At 39.6% G+C, this 21241-nt stretch overlaps 1 protein-coding gene across 1 annotated transcript in view; it reads right to left on the bottom strand.

Moving 5' to 3' along the window:
* The window catches only part of Shc3 (SHC (Src homology 2 domain containing) transforming protein 3), a 160570-nt gene that overhangs the window by 20810 nt on the left and 118519 nt on the right, over nucleotides 1-21241 (bottom strand). The window contains exons 8-11 of the mRNA XM_013023461.1: nucleotides 17333-17483; nucleotides 15434-15521; nucleotides 8249-8407; nucleotides 4488-4783 (exon numbers count right to left, since the gene is read on the bottom strand). Of these exons, the coding sequence (XP_012878915.1) occupies nucleotides 4488-4783; nucleotides 8249-8407; nucleotides 15434-15521; nucleotides 17333-17483 (694 nt within the window). The remainder of the gene's footprint in view (nucleotides 1-4487; nucleotides 4784-8248; nucleotides 8408-15433; nucleotides 15522-17332; nucleotides 17484-21241) is intronic.

Below are 21241 nucleotides of genomic sequence, written 5' to 3'. Positions count from 1 at the left end.
CTTTCTTTCTTTCTTTCTTTCTTTCTTTCTTTCTTTCTTTCTTTCTTTCTTTCTTTCTTTCTTTCTTTCTTTCTTTCTTTCTTTCCTTTTCTATCTTCTTTTTGTGCCAGTACTGGGGCTTGAACTCAGAGCCTTGCACTCACTCATGCTTGGTTTTTTCATTCAAGGCTGGTACTTTATCACATGAGCTATACCTCCACTTCCAATTGGAAGTAAGTGTCCCTTGTAGTTATCTATCCAGGCTAGCTTTGAGTTACAACCTTCAGATCTCAGCCTTCTTACAGTTGAGGACCACTAGTACCTGGCTTCCTATTTTCTTTTAGAGAACCACAACTGAATTGTTGAACCGCCAATGAAAATAGATAGAAATCTGAACTAGTTCTATACAAAATCTTGCTTGTTATTTTATATCTGCACAATATACCACATGGAGTATGGCTGTATATTAGTAGGGTGTGGCTCTTTCCTCAGGTAATCTCATAGGATTCTCAGTTCCTAATCGTAAGAGCCTGACTTGGTCAAGCATTCATCAAGTGCTTATTGCACACCTAGTATGTGCCAAGCACCATGCAGGTACTGGAGGATAGTGCAATAAGTAAGACTGCTACTCATACAGAGATAATAATCTAGTAGAAAAGGGAGAAGCAAATAATAAGAAAATAAACAAACAAATGATTATTCACAGTAAGTGTGTTAGAGCAAAATTAAGTCAGAATAAAGAAATAGTGAGTATACAAGAGTTTCAGTTTAAGGTAACACAAGGAAAGATTTCCTAATAAACCATCTAATCTTAAGTATGCTTTGCTCATATACAAAGGCAAGTTTAACTATAGCACCTTGCTACCCAAGCTAGTAAGCACATACAAATAGAAGCAGCAAAACACAATTACAACAGATTTTACTTAAGAACAGAGATCAAAACAACCCTTAAAAAGAAAAAAAAAGAGTAGGCTGTGCTGAAATAACTCAGTTGGAAGAGCAATTAAAATTGATGAAAAAAGTAGATGTCCAAACTCAACTATTATGCCAAGATAAACAGTGTTATGATAAGATCATCATATCAGAAAAATGTATCTGTGTAATCCTCCATATTGAAGAATTTAAGAAAAATGTCACATTATTATCTCAAAAAATACTGAAGAAATGTGATAAAATTCAATACCAATATATGATAAAAAGTAATCTATAGATTCCACTAAGGCAGAGATTTTCTTTTAAACAAGATCAAGAAACATACAAGGTGCTGAAGGTGATGTTTGGATTCAGCATGCAGTACTTTTTTTCTTACCTCCCCTCCCTCCCCCTGCCTCGCTAGTCAAGGGGCTTGAACTCAGGGCCTGGGCACTGTCTCTGAGCCTTTTTTCGCTCAAGGCTAGTGCTCTAATACTTGAGCTTCAGTGCCACTTCCAGCTTTTTCTGAGTAGTTTGGGGAGATAAGAGTCTCATGGACTTTTCTGCCTGGGTTGGCTTCAAATTGCAATTCTCAGATCTCAGCCTCCTGAGTAGCTAGGGTCATGGGCATGAACCACCGGTGCCTGGCTTCAGTACATTTTTTTTTGAATAGACAGATGAATGAATGAATGAACGAACAATTGGAATCATTTAGGCTAAGAAGGACCAAAAGCCTACTGTAAACTCTCTTCCAAAAACACTCCTTTTCACATTGGACCACGAAAGAGCACCCCCTGTGGACAGTGCTCAAAGGCACCCTAAGTGCAGTGGGGCAAGAGCAGGCCTGAAGATGGCCTTGGGAAGCAGAGATATACCATACAAAAGCAAGACCAGTGTTCTGGCAAAACTGCTGGAATCACATTTCTGGGCACCAAATACACTACATTCCTCTTTCAAAGCAGTACTTTTGAGAAAAAGTAACTAAACACAAAAAAGCCTTAGAACAAAGGCTAAAGCTAGATACTGTAGGAAACCACTGGACAAAGAAAATGAAGAAGTTTGAAAAGATATCAAAGAAAAACTGAGTAAGTAGAGATTTATGCTATGTTCATGGATGTGATAAAAGAATGGAAGAGAGAGAGAGAGAAAGAGAGAAAGAAAGAAAGAAAGAAAGAAAGAAAGAAAGAAAGAAAGAAAGAAAGAAAGAAAGAAAGAAAGAAGGAAAGAAAGGAAGGAAGGAAGGAAGGAAGGAAGGAAGGAAGGAAGGAAGGAAGGAAGGTAGGTAGGAAGGAAGGAAGGAAGGAGAGAGGGAAGGAAGGAAGGAAAAAGAAAAAGAGAGAAAGAACAAAAAGAAGAGAGAAAGAATAAAGAAAGTAAGGGGGGGGAAGGGCTGGATAGGTGGCTCAGTGGTAGAGCGCTTGCCTTGCATGCATGAGGCCCTGGGTTCGATTTCTCAGCACCACATAAGCAAAAAGAAAAAAGCCGGAAGTGGTACTGTGGCTCAAGTGGTAGAGCGCTAGCCTTGAGCTGAAGAGCTGAGGGATAGCACCCAGGCCCAGAGTTCAGGCCCATGACTGGACCCCCCCCCCAAAAAAAAGAGAGGGGGGGGAAGGAAGGAACAAACAAATGAAGGAAGGAAAAACAAAAGAAAAACATGAGAAGTTAAATTTATTGAGAGTACCTGACAAGTGCTTATGATATATAATTAAAGAATTGAAAAATCAGATCATGAGATATCCCTCTACTCTTTACTCCCATAGATTAGCAAAACTAGGGAAACACTACCAAGGAAAAGCAAGGATTTGGGTCCTCTGACAGTCTACTATGTGCTCCTGAATGGGCTAGATCGTTTTTTTAAAATGCAAACCCCAGTGAAACTGAATGTATGCCTTTCCTCTGACCAAATCTCCACTGCTGCTGACACCTGCCCCAAAGACACGCCCCAAGTACAGACAGAAAGATGCAGCAAGGTCTGCAGGAGACTCCCTCAGACTCCCTTCACTAGAGAGCTCATAAGTGATAAGTATCAAGTGCATACAATGGGCCTCTGGCACCCCACCCAGGTAATGAGCCCCTACGCAGAAAGCACATGGAGGCATCTCCAAAACAATTTATCCTCAGGAAAAAAAAAAAGAAGAAGAAAATGAAAGAGGATTTGTAGAACAACATGATCTTTGCAAATTTCTGAAAGGTACAAACACAGAAACATACATTTTGGGAGTGTATGTGTGTGTGTTCATTAGGTGAACTGGAAGAAGTGGTCACACTGATTCCATTCCATCTTTGGGGAAGTGGTTGCCTTGGTGGGGATGGAAGAGGACCTGTGCAGCGAGAACTGTTCCCAGAGCACCAAGAGCTGAGGTATGCAGGTACCTTGGTAGGAACCTCTGAATTCTATCAGGTAACTCTGTTATCCCCACCTCCTACACACAAAGTTAAACTGTATTCAAGTCCAACCAAACACCATTATTTAGATAACTACTTATTTTATGTTGTTTTCATTTTATAAAAGGCTTGAAAAAGGAACACTGGAATTTACTTAATGGTAAGGGTGATTTAATTGTGCTTACTAAATATAGCAATTATTGGGCTAGACAAATATATTTATTAATCAGAAAATGTACAGTGTAGCCAAATGCACAAAATTGTTCAGCGATATTAAATTTCCAACTCAATACCACTTGATATTAGCTCTCTGAGTTGGAAGAAAAGAGTAATTAGTGTGTGTGGGGGGGTTGCTTATTACTCATAACATTTTATAGCCCACAAATAAAAATTTCAGAAACTCACCTTTTGGAAATATTTGTGATAAATATTAGAAGCCCCGGAGTCTGTCAAACTTTGTCCACTGTGAATGTATTGTGAAAATGTTCTTTTTGTTGCTTTGCCTTCATAATTCTAGACAGCTTTTTTCTTATTGGTTTTTATTTTCTTGGTTCTCTTTTTTCTTTCACATTTAGGTTTCAGTTTCAACTGAAGATGCTTTAAAATATGATATTAATAGCCAGGCACTGGTGGATCATGTCTGTAATCCTAGCTAGTCAGGAGGCTGAGATTTGAGGACCACCGTTTGAAGCCCAACCCAAACAGGAAAGTCCATGAGACTCTTATCTCCAATTAATCACAGGAAAAGCCAGAAGTGGAATGGTAGCTCAAGTGGCAGAAAGCTCATTTTCACTATACAACCTCAGGGACAGTGCCCAGGCCCTAAGTTCAAGCCCCATAACCAGAAAAAAAAGATAGAGGTGAGAGAAGGACCTAACTTTTTTTTTTTTTAGGTTCCCGTGTAGTAAATTGAAATTTGTGTATTTATTTATCTTACAGAACATAAAAGTCAAGGCTTTTAGCCTGGGCCATGATTATCTTCAAAGTTTTATTACTCCCATGGGGTACTGACCACGGCTATCTGTCCCCAAGCACGGTGCATAAGGCTTGGGTCCTCTGTCCCTAGCAGTCTCTTGCAGGTGGGGACAGCAGTATGGCAGTTATCCCATGAATACCCATTAAGCAGACACAGTTAAAAGTAGAGATGACAATAACAAAAGCACAAACAAGTAGGTATTGGCTCATTAGAAGGCCCTGCCCCCCTGCCTTACCGTGCCTTCGGGGTCTACCAGTAGCAGGTGCTTGGCCTGGCCATTGTGCATGCCAGTGAGGACAAAGGAGCCAGGATTGGTAGTGCTCTTCCTGACTAGGAAGTCTCCATCTTTCTCCAGCAGCCCCTCGGCCTCCTTCCTGCTCATCTCTCCCTGGTACCAAGGCTCAGCATCCAACTCCTCCAGCATCTTGGCATCTGGAGCTCTGGGTGAGACAGGGCTGATGCACTCCACAGAGGCTGCCTTGCTCAACACTGGTCCCAGGGACTGGTTCTTGAGAGCGTCTTCAAAAGGTTCTGCCAACAACATTTGCCAGCAATGAGTCAATCTCAAGAATGAATGATAAAAATACAGTGTGAAAGCTGAAAATGCAAGCACAACTCCTCAAGAAATGGGGACTAGAGAAAAAGAACTAGCAGTTAATATCACAAGACTCATTCTAACAAGCATTTAAAGCACAGCCCAGATTTTAACATGGCTTTCTCCAATGAGTCTGGAAAGTCTCTCCAGCTGAGAGTGGTACTTTGTGATGTGGCTTTCAGCACAGTCTTTAAAAAGGTAGAACGACACATTTCAAAAAGCTATAGATAGGGCTGGGAAGGTGGCTCAGTGGTAGAGTGCTTGCCTTGCATGCATGAGGCCCTGGGTTCGATTCCTCAGCACCACATAAAAAGAAAAAGATGGGTGTTGTGGCTCAAGTGGTAAAGTGCTAGCCTTGAGCTGAAGAGCTGAGGGATAGCACCCAGGCCCAGAATTCAGGCCCCATGACCGGCAAAAAAAAAAAAAAGTATAGATATTTCACACCATCTACTTCCCTGGCCCATTTGTCAACCTCCTTAACGACGTTTTATTCAGATAAAACTTGCCAATAACAAAAGAAAAGAAAAGCCACAGGCTTTGACTTCATATAAAAAACCTAAGGCCAATCTACCAACAGTTTGTCTCAAAATCTTTGAGTGCCTCTAATATGACTTTTTCCATCTCTTAACCTCCAAATGTAATTTTTTCCAAAGGGAAAAGCAAGGCTTTATCCCCATTGAAACATACTTTTCACTCTAATAGATCTATGCCTGGCAAGATTGCTGCTCTAACAGCAATAAATACTAGTGGCAAAAGAAGTAGCCAGGCACATCTAATTCGATTTCAATGCTTAATTTTCCAGTATGGTGGTATGGACAAAAGCCCTGAAAAGTCCACTCAGTGACACACAACTGTGAAGTATGACTGGCTGTGCTGGTTATTTAGGAACACATGACATAACCCCTAAAGACAACACCACAGAGCAGGAATGGGTTTCTCCTGGCACAGATACCATTGTTTCTGGGACACAGTCCTCTGTAAGTACTTGATGGATGCTTTAAAATAAACCCCATTTGGGAAATATTAGTAGAGGATGGAAAGAAGAAGAATGAATACATGAAACCAATTAGATCTATTTGACAACTATTACATCTTTTACAGATGTTAGATCTTTTACAGAAAGGGAGGTTAAAATTATTGATATATGTGGGCTTTTCTTAACCTTTTCTTTTTATCTGATTACATGGATAGGCTGAAAATGTGTATTACACATCACCACTGTCAGCAACACCCCTATTGTTCTCAGGTTGTTTCTATCAGTATCATCAACAACATTACCATCATCATCACCATCATCATCATCTTCAAAATTAACCAGAACCAGGGTCACCATTACTATCACTATCATCATCACCTCTAGCAGCAGCATCATCATCCATCACCATCTTGCCACTGCTACTATCATTTAGCTGTATCAATACAAAAGCAACAACAGAATGCTGGCTTTATTGTCACACCTCTTTGTGGACATCAACTTCGCTAAGCCATTGCTACTTTTTGTTTTTTTGGTCTGGTTTTCGGAGAAGCAGTAGGAATTCATTGATGGAAAGAGGATGGCTCTGGTTCTCAATTTTCTCTAACCTCACACACATCTCACGCTCCTCAGCCTTTGGGGTGAGAAGTAAATTGATGAAATTAAACCATAAAAATAGACTGCTTGGAAGTACAACGTCGAATACTACAGAAACTGAGACTGGGGCTGGAGAGCAAGGGCTTTACTTTGTAGCTTGAGAAAGTGGCTTCACCATAGTTGGACAGTTTCCACTCTGTGTGTGTGTGTGTGTGTGTGTGTGTGTGTGTGTGTGTACTGGGGCTTGAAATCAGGGCTTTATGCTCTCACTCAGCTTTTGCATTCACAGCTGGCACTCTACCACTCTAGCCACACCTCCACTTCAGCTCTTGGCTGATTATTTGGAGTTAAGACTCTCAGGGACTTTCCTGCCAGGGCTGGCTTCAAACTGAAATCCTCAGATCTCAGCTGCCTGAGTAACTAGGATTACAGGCATGAGCCACTGGCAGCTGGCTTTTTTCATCTGAAGGACTAGACTGAGGGCTCTGTTAGCTATCTCCAAGCACTGAAACTCAAAGAGTTTTTTGGGTTCAGGTGGAAGTTCAGTGTGTTAGGGAAGCCACATGGCTAAGAGAAAGCCCAGTATGGGGTCATGATGCTGTCTGTTCTATGAACACAGGGCCCTGCCATCACCACACACATCACCACAAATGGCAAGAATTGGAGCAGCAAGGCTGCCTTTCATGGGAAGTTATCTAACTTCTAGGATTCTCCACTTCCTCTTACACTACAAAAAGGTAAAAAGCAATCATAAAATCTACCTGCAGGGTGGTAGATAAAATGAAATAAAATAATAAGGGCTCAACACATGTAGAAAATCACTCAACATTATTGGTCTTTCAGGTCTTCTTTAGACTGTCAAGTTCTGGTGGAATTAAAAACAAGAAAATTTTAACATATAAAACTATTTGCACTTGGAAATCTATTTCCAAATTCCTTAACAACAGTTTTCACATTTCGATCCATTTCAGTTCAAGAATGACTTAATTTGCCTAATCTATGTGACTACGTCCAAGTCAAAAATCCACTTCCCACTATATCACCAAGCATGTTAAGTGCCTGCCACTCTTCTCATTCTGTTCTACTGATTGTCACTCTTGAGTATGTCCTATTGCCTATGGTTACATGTTTACTTATTAGAATAAGGGCCGCCTAGTTTGCTTTTTTTTTACATATCTTCAATAAATAGAAAAGTATTTGATACATAAGTGCTCAGTAAATTTTTGGAAAGGGTAGTGGGAAAGAGAGAGAATCAGAACAAAAAAGAGGAGAAAAGTGAGAGAGAATGTAGGGACACAGAAACAAGAGAGAGAAAGTACATGTGTGAGAGAGATGCATTGTGATTTCTTGATCCTATCTTGGTCTTGCTTGATAGACCGAGACCTATGTGAATACAGGCCATTTCATCCTTGCATTGTTAGTAAATAATACAATAATTAGCACATCATGGCCAATTAATATTTAAGTGAGTAGATAAATGAATGCATTTATTTGTGTATGTCATTTGTTTCAACACACTAGTAAGTTTTCAAGAGCAATTCCAAAACGCAGGGAAAACTGGTTCTGTCTCTTGACTACAAGAGAGGGTTTGTAATCTCAAAACTTTCAATGAGACCAATTAGAGCCCAGAAAAACACTGTTAAATCATAGGCATTAAGAAAAACCCTGACCTTGCCCATGTAATGGTAACTCCTCTGTACGGTATTTTCACAATAATTAAAAAAAGAAAGAAAAACCCTGCTAGCTGAAATTTCAGTAATTGCACTTTTAAAAAAAGGCATTTTTTTTAAATTTCTGAAGAGAACTAAAGGATAGACAAATAGAAACCTACTCATGTCAAAGAGATCCTTCCGTGGGCTGCTCTCCGCACTGCTGGCTGCGGCTGGCAGGGCCTGTGCTGGGATGTGCTGGGTGTTGATGTAGGTGGGTGCTTCTCCCATGGGGGCCACATTGACTTTCCCTTCTGGCATGCTGTAAATGTCCAAGGACCCTGCAATTAAAAAAAGAATTGAGCACTTTTTTTTCTTTGAGAATGGCAAGAGGACTGTAATACCACTTGTGTGTCTGTAACTGGCCTACCCAGCATTCCATGCAGGAAAGCTTGAACCAACCAATAAGAATATGGCTCCCGGAAGTACCCTCTACCTAAGTTGTCTTCTTTTAGTCTTCAATGTTGGGGTCAACACCAGGATGCCTCAGGGGAAATGGCTGAACTCCTCTTTTACAAAACCAAATCAGATTAAATGACTGAGCAGAACCACAGCCTTCGTTTAACGACGCTCAAGTGCCACTGGATGCTTTATGAATTATAAAGTGTCTCCCAATGGATGGAGACGCCTTCACTACAAACAGCCACTGCTGCTGATGTCATGGATCTAAGGAGGAAACTTGGGCTGAGTGTATAATCAAAGAGGCCCCTCCTCTGAGGTAGCAACGCTGTTCCCATGGGACATCCTGGGGGGCAAAACAGGTGTTGAGCTGGGCCTAGAGGTTCAGGCTATTCTGTCACCCAGAGGTGGCTTTAGAGGCACGGATCAAGAGCATTGTCCTGGATTTCTCTTCCGGGTATGTGTCTGTCTTCACAAATGTGTCCACAAGAATGCCCTGGGTAGTCTCCTTTCTGCATCTGCCCTAGGTTATTAATACTTTTGGTGTCTTCTTTTTAAGCTTGCATTAGTTATAAAGGGAAGGGTTATATTTGTTACATTCCTGCACAATTACAATGCATTCTCATCAACCTCATCACCCCATAACCTTCCCTCTCCTTGACCCTCTTCTCTTCTCCCTCCCCCCCCCAAATTCATCACATTCACTGTTCTATTTTCTAGTAGCAAATGATCTATTCAACCATATTCAACCTCCTTCATCCTCCTTTTCAGCTCAGCCTCCTCTCACTGGTGTCCTCCTCCCACAAAGCAGATTTCTTTTGAAAGTTATGTTTCCATTATATTGAGCTAGTTGTCAAAGAAGTTATCATTCAACAAATCCCTTTAAAAGTACAACGCATCTTACTGTCACCCCTTTCAGCGTTCTCTCCCCTGCTGTCTCCTCCCTCTGTTCTCTTAGTTTCAAAGGATATGCTTTGAATATTATGAATGCATTCTCCTCCTCCCTTCCGCTCTTCATTCCGCCCCTCCTCTCCCTTTGACCTCCCCCAAATACCTTTCAAGTGCCAACTTCCTGGTTTTCATTTTGTTGGACTGTGAACTAGTTTCTCTAAGGAATTACACATCAATTCTAAGGAATCCCCTCTGCTTGCAAATGGTACTTCAGTCAATTCATTTGTGTACACTTGCATATAACCCCATATGTGTTTATTTGAATACTTATTTTTTTAAAAAATTATTGTAAAGGTGACATACAAAGGGATTACATAAGTCAGGTAATGAGTATATTTCTTTTTGAACAGCATTACCTCTTCCCTAATTTTTCCCAGGTTTTACACACCCAACCCCCTCCCCAAGTTGTATAGTTCATTTCCAACATAATGCCTAGTGAGTGTCACTGCTGAATTGGTTTACCCTTTGTTCTACACTTTTTGTGCTTCCCCTTCTACTCCCCAAACCAGATAAACATATACAAGACAAAGAGTACAGAAATCAAAAACAGTGACAAAATGGAATACACCAAAGAAAAAAGTAAAAACCAAAACAAAAACGTGCAAGCAGAACAATAAAAAACCTCTTGTTTTCATTTCTCAGAGTTCATTTTGATAAGCCTCATTTTGTATGATCATATGCACATAGCTATTGAGCCCTTGTGATCCTCTCCTAAGAATATTCTCCTTTGTTCTCACTGTGTGAATGTTTATAGTGCTGTTAAATTAATCTACTTATTTGTCTTTTACTATCCATTGAGTTTACTTGTAGATTTATAATTATCAATTATAATTATTACAAATGAGGGAAACGATGCAGCCAATGTTTCTTTGGAACTGGCTTACTTCACTTAATGTAACTTTTCCCAAGTCTTTCCATTTTCTTACAAAGGGGGCATTGCCATTCTTTCTGATGGAAGCATAAAATTCCATTGTGTATTTATATCACAATTTGTTGATCTACTGGTCCACTGGGGGACATCTGAGTTGATTCCATATCTTAGCTATGGTAAACAATGCTGCAATGAAAATGGCCATTCTGGTGACTTTAGTGTGGCCTTGTTTGTGGTCATTTGGGTAAATGCCCAGGAGTGGGATTGCTGGGTCATAAGGAAGCTCTATATTTAGTTTTTTGAGGAACCGCCATACTGCTTTCCAGAGTGGTTGAACAAGTTTGCATTCCCACCAACGGTGTAATAGCGTTCCCTTTGGCCACATCCTACCAGTATCTGTTATTGTTCCTTTTCTTGATTATAGCCATTCTAACTCAGGTGAGGTGAAATCTCAATGTTGTTTTCATTTGCATTGTTCAACATGTGTCTTCATGTCTCTTCATGTCTATTGGCCATTATTATTTCTTCTTCAGAAAAGTCTCTCCTTAAGTCTTTAACCCACTTATTAATGGGGTCATTGTTTCTTTGAGGATTAGTTTTGGGAGGGTTAATTTTTTGAGCTCTAAGCGTATTTTAGATATGAGGCTCTTCTCTGATGCATAGTTACTAAAGATCTCCCATTCTGTGGGTTTTCTATTTATTTTGCTAGCTATGTCCTTTGCCAGGTAGAAACTCTTCAGTTTCATGCTATCCCATTTATCCAGTCTTTCTTTGATTTGTTGTGATTCTAAATCTTTACTTTGGAAGTTTCGACCTGTGCCAAAGAGCTCTAGTGTTTCCCCTATCCTTTCCTGTAATACTTTCAGGGCTATCTGGTCTTACATTGAAGTCTTTGATCCATTTGGAACTGATTCTGGTGCAGGGTGATATATAAGGATCTAACTTATGTTTTCTTCATGTATATAGCCAATCCTGCCAGCACCATTTGTTGAATAGGCTTTCTTTCATCCTGTGTTTTTGGCTCCCTTACCAAATATTAGGTGGCTATAGGTCTGTACTTATACATTTATAAATTAGTTCTAGCTTCCACAGATGAGAGAAAACATGTATCTTTTGTCTCTCTGGGCCTGACTTACTTCACTTACTATATTTTCTTTCAGGTCTATCTATTTCTTTGCAAATACACCACATTTTCTTGATCCCTTCATCCATGGAGGAGCATGTAGGCTGTTTCTATACCTTGGCTATGGTGAATAGTGCTGCAATGCATATGGTTGTGCAAGTGGCTTTGCTGTTACCTGATTTGTAATCTTTTAGATAAATGTCCCGGAGCAGTATCACTGGATTATAGGGGTAGTTCTATGCTTAGTTGCTTTTTAGGAATTTCCAAACTTCTTTTCAGAGTGGTTGAACAAGTTTATATTTCCACTAACAGAGTCCTAGGGTTCCTTCTCCCACATATCCTAGCCAGCACGTTGTTGCTTGTATTCTTAATGATGGCTATTTTAACTGAGGTGAGATGGAATCTCAATGCTGTTTGATTTGCATTTCCTTTATGGCCAAGGAGGTTCAGCATTTCTTCATGTGTCTATTTGCCATTTTTATTCCTGAGAAGTCTTTACTTAGCTCATTTATTAATTGGGTAAGAGAGCCATTGTCTGATATACAGATGGAAAAGCTCTTCTTCCATTCTGTCCTTTGCCGTACAGAAACTTCTTAGTTTGATGCAATTCAATTCGTCAATTTTTTCTTTGACTTGCTGAATGCCTGGAACTTTATTCAGAAAGTTCCTGCCTGAACCAAGAAGTTCTAATGTTTTTCCTACTCCTTCCTGTAGTAGTTTCATGGTCTCAGGTCTTATATTGAAGACCTGGATCCATTTTGAATTGATGTTAGTACAGGGTGACTGATAGAGACCAAGTTTCAGTTTTCTGCATGTGGCCATCCAGTTTTTCCATGTTTTGGGCTTCCTTATCAAATATTAGATGACTGTGGGTCTGAGGTTCTTCTGTTCCATTGGTCCTTGGGTATGTTTTTGGGTCAGTACCAAGCTGCTTTCATTACTATGGCTCACAGATTCTACTTTTTTCTCACCTCCATCTCCTTTTTAGCCAACAGCTTTTATGTGTTTCTTTATGCTGTTTTCATATACACTTGCACTGTGTTATATAGTCATTCTAGATACTTTATTGATGTCTTGGTACAGATGACAGAGTTAGTTCAATACTTTTTTTTTCTTTTTGTGGCAGGGTCTTGCTATGTAGCCCCAACAGGCCTGGAACTCAGTAGATAGCACATTTTTGTCTCAAATTTACCTTTTTCTCCTGAATACTGGGATTACCAGTGAGTACCACTGTAAATGGGTGAGAATATGGTATCGTGCTAACAATACTTTACTGGGAAGTCTCACCTCAAAAAACCTAAACCTACTTTTGCTCTTTTCTCTACTGTTTAAGATGCTGCTTCTGGATAACCTATACTCGCGGTTTACACAGTTGTATGTACTGCAAATAAACAGTTTTACAACTATAACCCTAGCTATTCAAGAGGCTGAGAACTGAAGTTCTTAGCTTAAGTCAGCCTAGGTAGACAAATCTGAGACTGTTATTTCCAATTAACCAGCAAAAAGCTGTAAGTGGGGTATTGCTCAAAAAGTAGAGTTTTAGCTTTGAACAAAAAAGCCAAATGAGAGCACATGAGCATGAGGCCCCTTGACACAATACACCCCCCAAACAAACAAATAAATATAATTGAAGTTTACAAACTAATTTCAAAAAGGAAAAGGTGAAGAGCTCCATCCTTTTTGTCTGTCTTTCCTAACCTTTCAATTGACCAGGACAGCAGGTGCTGAGTAGGACTGAAGGACACACATCTTGATGTTACTCAAGTTTATGTTCATTTAGAAGAATATCTACCGGCAAATTTATAAAGGGAATTCTTATTTGTTCTTTGGAAAAATGTGGTTACTTCTTTTAAAAAAGAGCTTGAAACTTAGTGCAAGTTATGAGTATTGTGTTCTGGACAGTGAATGTGTATTAAGTTCACTCTACCCTAATTAAGCCTGCTATATTTCTTTGTTCTCTACTAGCTGGGATAATTAGAATACATATGCAAATGTTCTATTCTTAAATAAATGTAAAATATTTTACCATAAAGCAGACAGAAGAAATAATGTCTTCTTTGATCTTATACAGTTATATATATATATATATATCTGTGTATGTTATTTCAATACATTTTAAATAGATTATATATACCTGCATATGTTATTTCAATGCATTTTTAATAGATATAAGGCAAAGAAGACCAGTTCATAGTGAAAATATACCTCTAGCAAAATCATAATCATTATTTGCTATTTCAATCACATTTTTGAGGCTGAGTTGTGGCTCTGGTAGCTTCATTCAGGTCATCACATTTTATTGACTAGGTCAGCAGTATGAATCTTCTTTTCATTGGGAAAAGCTAGAAACAGAATTCTTACTTACAGGAAAAAGTGGAACAATTTATTGTCACTTGCTCCCTGGCATGAATGGTTATAATGACAAGATAGGTCTTAACACTGAACTAGTAAGTTCTTGAATTTATATTCATAAGGCAGTGAACATATCCATCTCATCCAGACCCAATGGGCTTTGTCAGAAGACCTATTAAAAATGGTGATAATTCTTTTTTTTAATTTTTATTTATTTTTTATTGTGAAAATACTGAATAGGGGGTTACAATTACATGGGCAAGATAATGAGTACATTTCTTATCAAGCATTGTAGGCTCCTTCTTTGTTTCCCCTTCCCATCCCTTCCCATCCTCCCCCCGCCCCCCCCACCCAATCCTCCCGCTTCCCCCTCTCCCCACCAAAGTTGTAAAGTTTGTTTTCGATATAACAACTTGTACTTCTCATTGTTGCAACGGGTCCACCTGTATCCTTATTTAAACAACTTGTTTTTCCCCTTCCCCTCCACAAATTATACCGACATCAAATACAGTAAAAGCAGGGGTTATACTGTGGGGGAGGGACATACAAAGCAATAAAGAAATAATCTTATAAATGCGTTAGAAACAATCGCATGAAAGAAAAAAACAAAAAATGGTGATAATTCTTGAGGAGGTGAAAATTTAAAGGGGTCCCTAAAGGATAGATAGAGTGATGCTTGATAGACAGATAACTGGTAGATAGATTGATGTAAAAAAATCTAGGTAGGTCAGTAGATATATGATAGATAATAGATGGATAGATGATAGATTTGTAGACAGATGATAAATAAATAGATAATAGTATGGAAGGAATACATACACATGCATATTAGTAACTAGAAAATAGAGACATGAGTAGCTCATAGTTCTTAACTGTATAGATTATCATAGTTATATTGGGGGTATATCTACATTAGATATTTACATAAATAGAATACACAGTTATGTCTAAATTAGATTTGGTTACATCTAAATTCTTTTTAGGGTGTGATATAATAAGCATGTGTTATTAGATTTGCAAAGACATTGACATATCTTGTAAAAGTACACAGGGCCTGTAAGAGACCCACACTGATGGTGCTCACTGTTCTATTAATCTCAAATCTGGGCAGGAGTCTGTTTCTCCTGAGGTATGGGGGGATAAGGAGGAATGCGTCAAGCAAAACAAAACAAGTTGCCACTGGAGCCTGGGGGGCTCACTTTGCTGGGGAACATAGAATTTGAGTAGAAAATCCACTTCTGAGGTGCTTCTTCAGTTCCTCACTGAAACTGGGAAAGGTCTTGTTGGGATATGAGCTCCTCAGCCAGTTCTGGCTAGTGAGTTGTCTGGCCAGAGGAAGTCTTTTGATGGTTATTCTCCAGGAGGTTAAATGCTGGCAGGTCTCAGCTAGACCCAGAACTGCAGGAGCTAATGCAGAATGTGTGCCCATGGGCACCCAAAGACAGAATGCTGCCATCTGACTTCTATGGTCTAGTCAGGAATCTGCAGTGCCAATCCCAGAAAATGTTTGCAGGAGCTTTCTCTCCTACGGCACAGGAAATGGACAAATGGCCCACCATTTGTGCATCACACATTACAAGTGCATTGTGTGTTTCTTACCTTGCCTCTCACCTTGCCTGATGGGTGTTGGCTGCCAGTCTTCACCAAACGTATCTCCTAAGTGTCTTCCCTGGTAATAAGTTTGCTCTTTTCCTGCAAACTACAGACACATATAGACACTTTGAAAACCATAGGAGAGCAGGTGGGATGTTGGTAGGTTAACTGCCTCCTTGGTTGCACCTAATTTTCTCTTCATGCCTCATAGCTGCCATTAGCTATGGCTCATAGCTTGCCATAGCTGGCAAGTAAGTTTGTATGGAAGGGAGAAGGATGCATCCCCATTGAAATTGTACTTGGATCCTCCTTGTTATCATGACAGCCAAATCTCTTCAAGTGCAATAATATACCAAACTTGTCCATATATAGTCACCAAAAAAGTATTTTAGCCAGTTGCCTGGAGACTCATAGCTGTAATCCTAGCTACTCAGGAGGCTTAGATCTGAGGATCATGGTTCAAAGCCAGCTCAAGTAGGAAAGTCATGAGACTATTATTTCCAGTTAATCAAAAAGTTGGAAGTGGAGCTGTGGCTCAAGTGGTAGACTGCTAGCTTTGAGTGAAAAAGCTAAAGGACACACATGCCCAGACTCAGAGTTCAAGCCTCCATACAGGCACACACCAAAAAGAAAAGAAAAGAAAGAAAGAAAAAGAAAGAGAGAAAGAAAGAAGAAAAAGAATTTCAATAAAAGGCATCTATCAATTATATACTACTTTCTACCCAGTCCATGCACCTACAGCCACACTTAAAAAAAGCCACTCAGAATGCAGAAAATTCCTTCTTAGTCTTAGATTCTTGATTTCAATGTTATGCTGTTATTTTTATGGATGGTATTATCATTGAATGTTTAAAAAATTGCTAGGATTAAAGGTATAGCTAAATGGTAGAGTATATACTTAACATGCATAAGGCTCTAGGTTCAATCCCAACACCACAGAAAAGGCAAAGGAAAAGCATTCTTAAAAAATTGAGGTATAAACCGGGTGCTGGTGGCTCACGCCTATAATCTACTCAGGAGGCTGAGATCTGAGGATCGTGGTTCAAAGCCAGCCTGGGCAGGAAACTCCATGAGACTCTTATCTCCAATAAAACACCAGAAAACTGGAAGTGGCTCTGTGGCTCAAGTGGTAGAGTGCTGGCCTTGAGCTGAAGAGTTGAGGGACAGTGTCTAGGCCCAGAGTTCAAGCCCCAGGACCGACAAAAAAATAAAAATAAAAACAATTGAGGTATAATAATTATAGAAAGTTTTAAGTTAAAGTGAAATTTGGGGATTGAAAGGGAAATGAATAAAATAAAGAAATGCATAAAATTTCTTACAATGGCCTGTATCCACTCTCCTTTTAGATAATGCAAAGCACCACAAGTCTCCTAAAACCCTTGAATTAAGTCTTCCACTCATTAAAATCACAGTAAGGCTGGGCATCAATGACTCACGCCTGAAATCCTAGTTACTCAGGGGGCTGAGACATGAGGACTGTGGTTCAAAGCCAGCCAGGCAGGAAAGTCCTTGAGACTCTTATATCCCATTAACTACCAAAAAGCTGGAAATGGCATTGTGGCTCAAAGTGGTACAGCACTAGGCTTAAGCACAATAACTCAGGGACAGCACCCAGGCCCTGAGTTCAAGCTCCAGGACTGGCACGTAAAAAGAAAACTAAAAAGATCACGGTAGGATGGTACTTGTTCTGGGACGAAGCTGACATTTGTGAGGAATCACATTATTATTCCAAAGAACTTGGCTACTGTGATGTGTTAAGCTTTGATTTTTGATATTTTATGAAACCCAAGGAAAGAAAATTCATGAGCAATTGAATCAAAAACTAAATGGACTATCTGCCTGAAATCAAATGGACAAAAAACAGGTGTCAATAAAGTTCAGTGAGCCTCTATCCTCTGAGAAAAGTGTAAGACTTACCTGGGCTGTGTCAGGGGTCTGGGGTCTGGTTTTCAGTCGAGCATCAAGAAACCCTCCTGGAGGAGGCATCTTGCTGGGAATACTATTGTAGTATGGGTGGTCTGGACCCTCTCCCTCCTCTTCTGTCCATGGCTCATCCAGACTCTGCATCCTGTTAAAAGATTACCAAAGGCTTTTGGGAAACATGGAGCTTAGAGGCAGAGACAGCAAATCAAGTCAATGCTGGTGATGGTTAGGACATGGTTCCGGTATGAAAACCTGTCACCCCAAGCTTCCAGTGTTGAAACTTTGTTTTCAGAGTGGCCGTGCTGGGAGATAGCGGGGAACCTTAAGACGTCTGTAGCCAGTTGAGGCCATGAACAGCTTCAGCAAGGATTGTGGGACCCTGGTTTTTCTCTGGCTTCCTGTTTCAAGAAGTGATATTTCCCTCACTTTCACACTCACACACGTGCATTTTGTGATACATTCAAGAGGCCCCTGAGTAGAGCTTAGCATATGCCAGCACCAGGCCCTTGCACCTCTAAACAGGTGAGCAAAATAGACCTCTTTCTTTTATAGAGTTAGCCTGCCTTCAGTATTTTGTAACAGTATCGAAAAGGATAATTTATTGTAAAGTATTGAAAAGATAACTTAGTCATTGTTTCATCAGACATCTATGTCTTAGATATATGTGGAAAAACATATGATTGTTTCAACCCAAGTCTCTGCCTTATTCAAAGTTCCAATCATTGTCATATTTGAAGCGAGGCTTTTTTAAAAGAAGATTTTAACTGAGAAAGAAACTATTTTTTGCCCAAAGGAAACTAGATCCTCAGTGTGCAAAACTGCATATTGTACTAAGTCATGAAATTAGAATAAACCAAAAACAACTTAAAAATCAATATTCCCTGAGTGATAGCACAGAAAAATATCAGATAAAAACCCCTAAATTTATGTTTATCTGAATTAGGGAAGGGAAGGGGAACAAAAAAAAAATGGTGAGACAAAGGACAAAAGGGGAACCAGTGCAAAAGTGATACTCACAAGACAATATGTTGGAAATGTTCGGTACAACTTGGTGGGAGGGGGGCTGGAAGGAGGGAAAGTGGGAGAAAAATGATGGAGGGGGTAACAAGTTTGACAAGGAATGTACTTACTATCTTACTTATGTAACTGTAACCCCTGTATACATCACCTTGACAATAAAATTAAAATCTAAATTTAAAAATAAATAAATGTTTTATATGATTAAAAAAAAGAATCCCTAAAAACTCTCTATTGAAAGTAGCAATAAGCTGGCCGGAGAAAAGCTTTATCAGGATTTATTTTCTCAGAAATATGGAAATTAACCAGAAACTTGTAGCAATGTAGGAGGTGTTTCTTTGTTTGTTTGTTTTAGACCTTTAAAAACAGTACTAATGTGACTTTTCTTTTTCTTTTTTACTTCTGCTACAGGCCATCTCCCTCTTGCTTGGATTACCCACTTAGCTGGTGCCCTAATACTAGAACCACATTTTCCATCTGTCATTTTGCTGGTTAATTGGAGATGGAGCATTACAAACTTTTCTGTCTAGGATGGATTTGCACTCCCATCCTCCGGATCTCAGTCTCCTAATAGCTAAGATTGCAGGTGTGAGATACCAGCACCCAGCCCATGGTGGCATTTTAAGTTACCTTATTTCCCTCTCTGTGGATGACTGTGAAAGTCAGCCACCTTCAGTTACAGTGAAAATCAGCACCCAGGAGACCACTGAAGAAACTCCATCAACACCCCATTCCCAGAGAGCTGCTATTATTCACCTATCTAATTGATCTCAGAGGACCCAACTCCCAAAGCTGCCCTTTTAAAGTTATTTAACACATAATAATTGTACATATTTATGGGGTACAGTGTGATAATTATGTGAGTGTACATATATGATGAGGAATCAGACTAATTACCATTTCTTGCTCCTTAAAACAGTTATCATTTCTTTGATTTGCCAATGTCGCCTTTACTTGACCTGGTTCAGAGCTTGCTTGAAGAAGAGGAAAACTCCTCCACAGGGCACATGTCAAAAACAAATGTGGTCTACCAAAATAGTGGCTAAGTTTCAGTTTAAACAATAGATCGAACAAAAGGGTGAAAAGGAAAAGTTGGGAAATATGTTCTCTACTGGGATGCTAAGACCCTTCACATGTTTCTGAGGATCCAAAAGGCCATACAATGCATGGACTATGCTCATGGCCAGGGCAGTGTGCCTGCCCAGGTAGATGCAGGAATGTCCTAAGTTCTCACCTCTGACTGACCTTCGAGTTCTGCATGGGCTAAAGTGAAGGCTCAGGCAACCTTGTTAACTTCCTGGCTGTGTTAGTGAAGTGTCTCCACACACACACACACACACACACACACACACACACACACGCATAGGTACACACACACACACACATACATGTACACATACACACATAGCAGCAAAGACAATAAGACCTAGTGGTTCTAGACATTTAAGGAAATCTCTCTCCAATCACTGGCAATATAATATAGCTAACCAAGTGACCATCAGTGGACATGTATGACAAAAAAATTAGAAACTTTACACAATTAGTGCACAAAAGTCACTAAAACACACAACCACAAAAAACAGCAATTGGAAAGAGAATAAATGTGGTTTCCGTTGTGGCCAAGGTTTAAGGCCAACCTAGGGGAAAAGTTCATAGACCCTATCTTAACTAAGCTCTGTGGTTTGTGCCTTTTATTCCAGCTATACAGAAAGCTGAGATAAGGAGGATCACAGTTCCAGGTCAAGCCAGGCCAGGTTAAAAAACATTGTGAGAGAAGAGAGAGGGAGCAGAGAGAGTGTTAGAGAGTAATGAGATTGATCGAAATACAGTGTAAACATGTGTGGCGATGTAACAATGAACCCCCCCTCATATAACTAATGAGCACTAATAAAATCTAAATTTGCAATGTGGTATATGTACACAATGGCATTCTGCTCCTCCATCTGAAAGAATGATATTGTACCATAGAAGTGGAAAGACTTGGAAAAAATTATATTAGGCAAAACAAGCCAGACCCAAAGAAACACAAGATGCACGATTTTCCTCATTTGTGGTAACTAGAATGTGCCTACAAATTTATAAGTACACACACTGAGTGATAAAAGGAAAGAAACACATCAATAAAATGTACAGAACTCTAGACATTCACACAGTGAGATCAAAGGAGGATTTTGTTAGAAGAGGATCACAAAGGCTCAATAGCTAAGTGCATATGATCATATAAAATAATATTTATTAAAATGAACTCCAAGAAATGGAAACAAGAGTTTTCTTTTTTTGTTGCTGTTTTTTCTTTCTTTACCTTCTATCTTGTTTATAAGCTCATCTGTTTTGGGAGGGTAAGAGGGGCACAGAAAGGGGGCACCAAGGGTAAACAAATGCAGCAGTGATAATCACTAGACACTATGTCGAGAATGAGCTATACAACTTGTGGGTGCGGACAGGAGGGAAAAACTGGGAGAGAGCCAGGGAAGGATGTGACATGGTTGAAAAAGAAATGTACTTATTACCTGATGCATACGCATTAAAAATCTACATATTCTTTTTTTTATTGTGAAAATACTGTACAGAGGGGTTACAATTACATAGGCAAGATAATGAGTTGAATTGTCTGTTAATCTCTTTTTTTTCCACAAGGTGTATCTCTCATATTTTGATTATGTTAATATCTTGGTTTTTGTTGTTGTTGTTTTGTTTTGCGTTCTGGTCATGAGACTTGAATTAAGACCCCCAGACACTGTCCCTTAGCTTTATTTGCTCAAGGCTAGTGCTCTGCCACTTGAGCCACAGCTCCACTTCTGGCTTTTTGGTGGTTAATTGGAGATAAGAATCTTTTGGATTTGTCTGCCCAGGCTGTCAACAAACCTCGATCTTCAGATTTCAGCC

This window comes from Dipodomys ordii, unplaced genomic scaffold (genome assembly GCF_000151885.1).
Source record: "Dipodomys ordii isolate 6190 unplaced genomic scaffold, Dord_2.0 Scaffold68, whole genome shotgun sequence".
In the NCBI taxonomy this organism is placed as follows: Eukaryota; Metazoa; Chordata; class Mammalia; order Rodentia; family Heteromyidae; genus Dipodomys; species Dipodomys ordii.
This window is presented reverse-complemented; position numbering and strand designations above follow the sequence as displayed.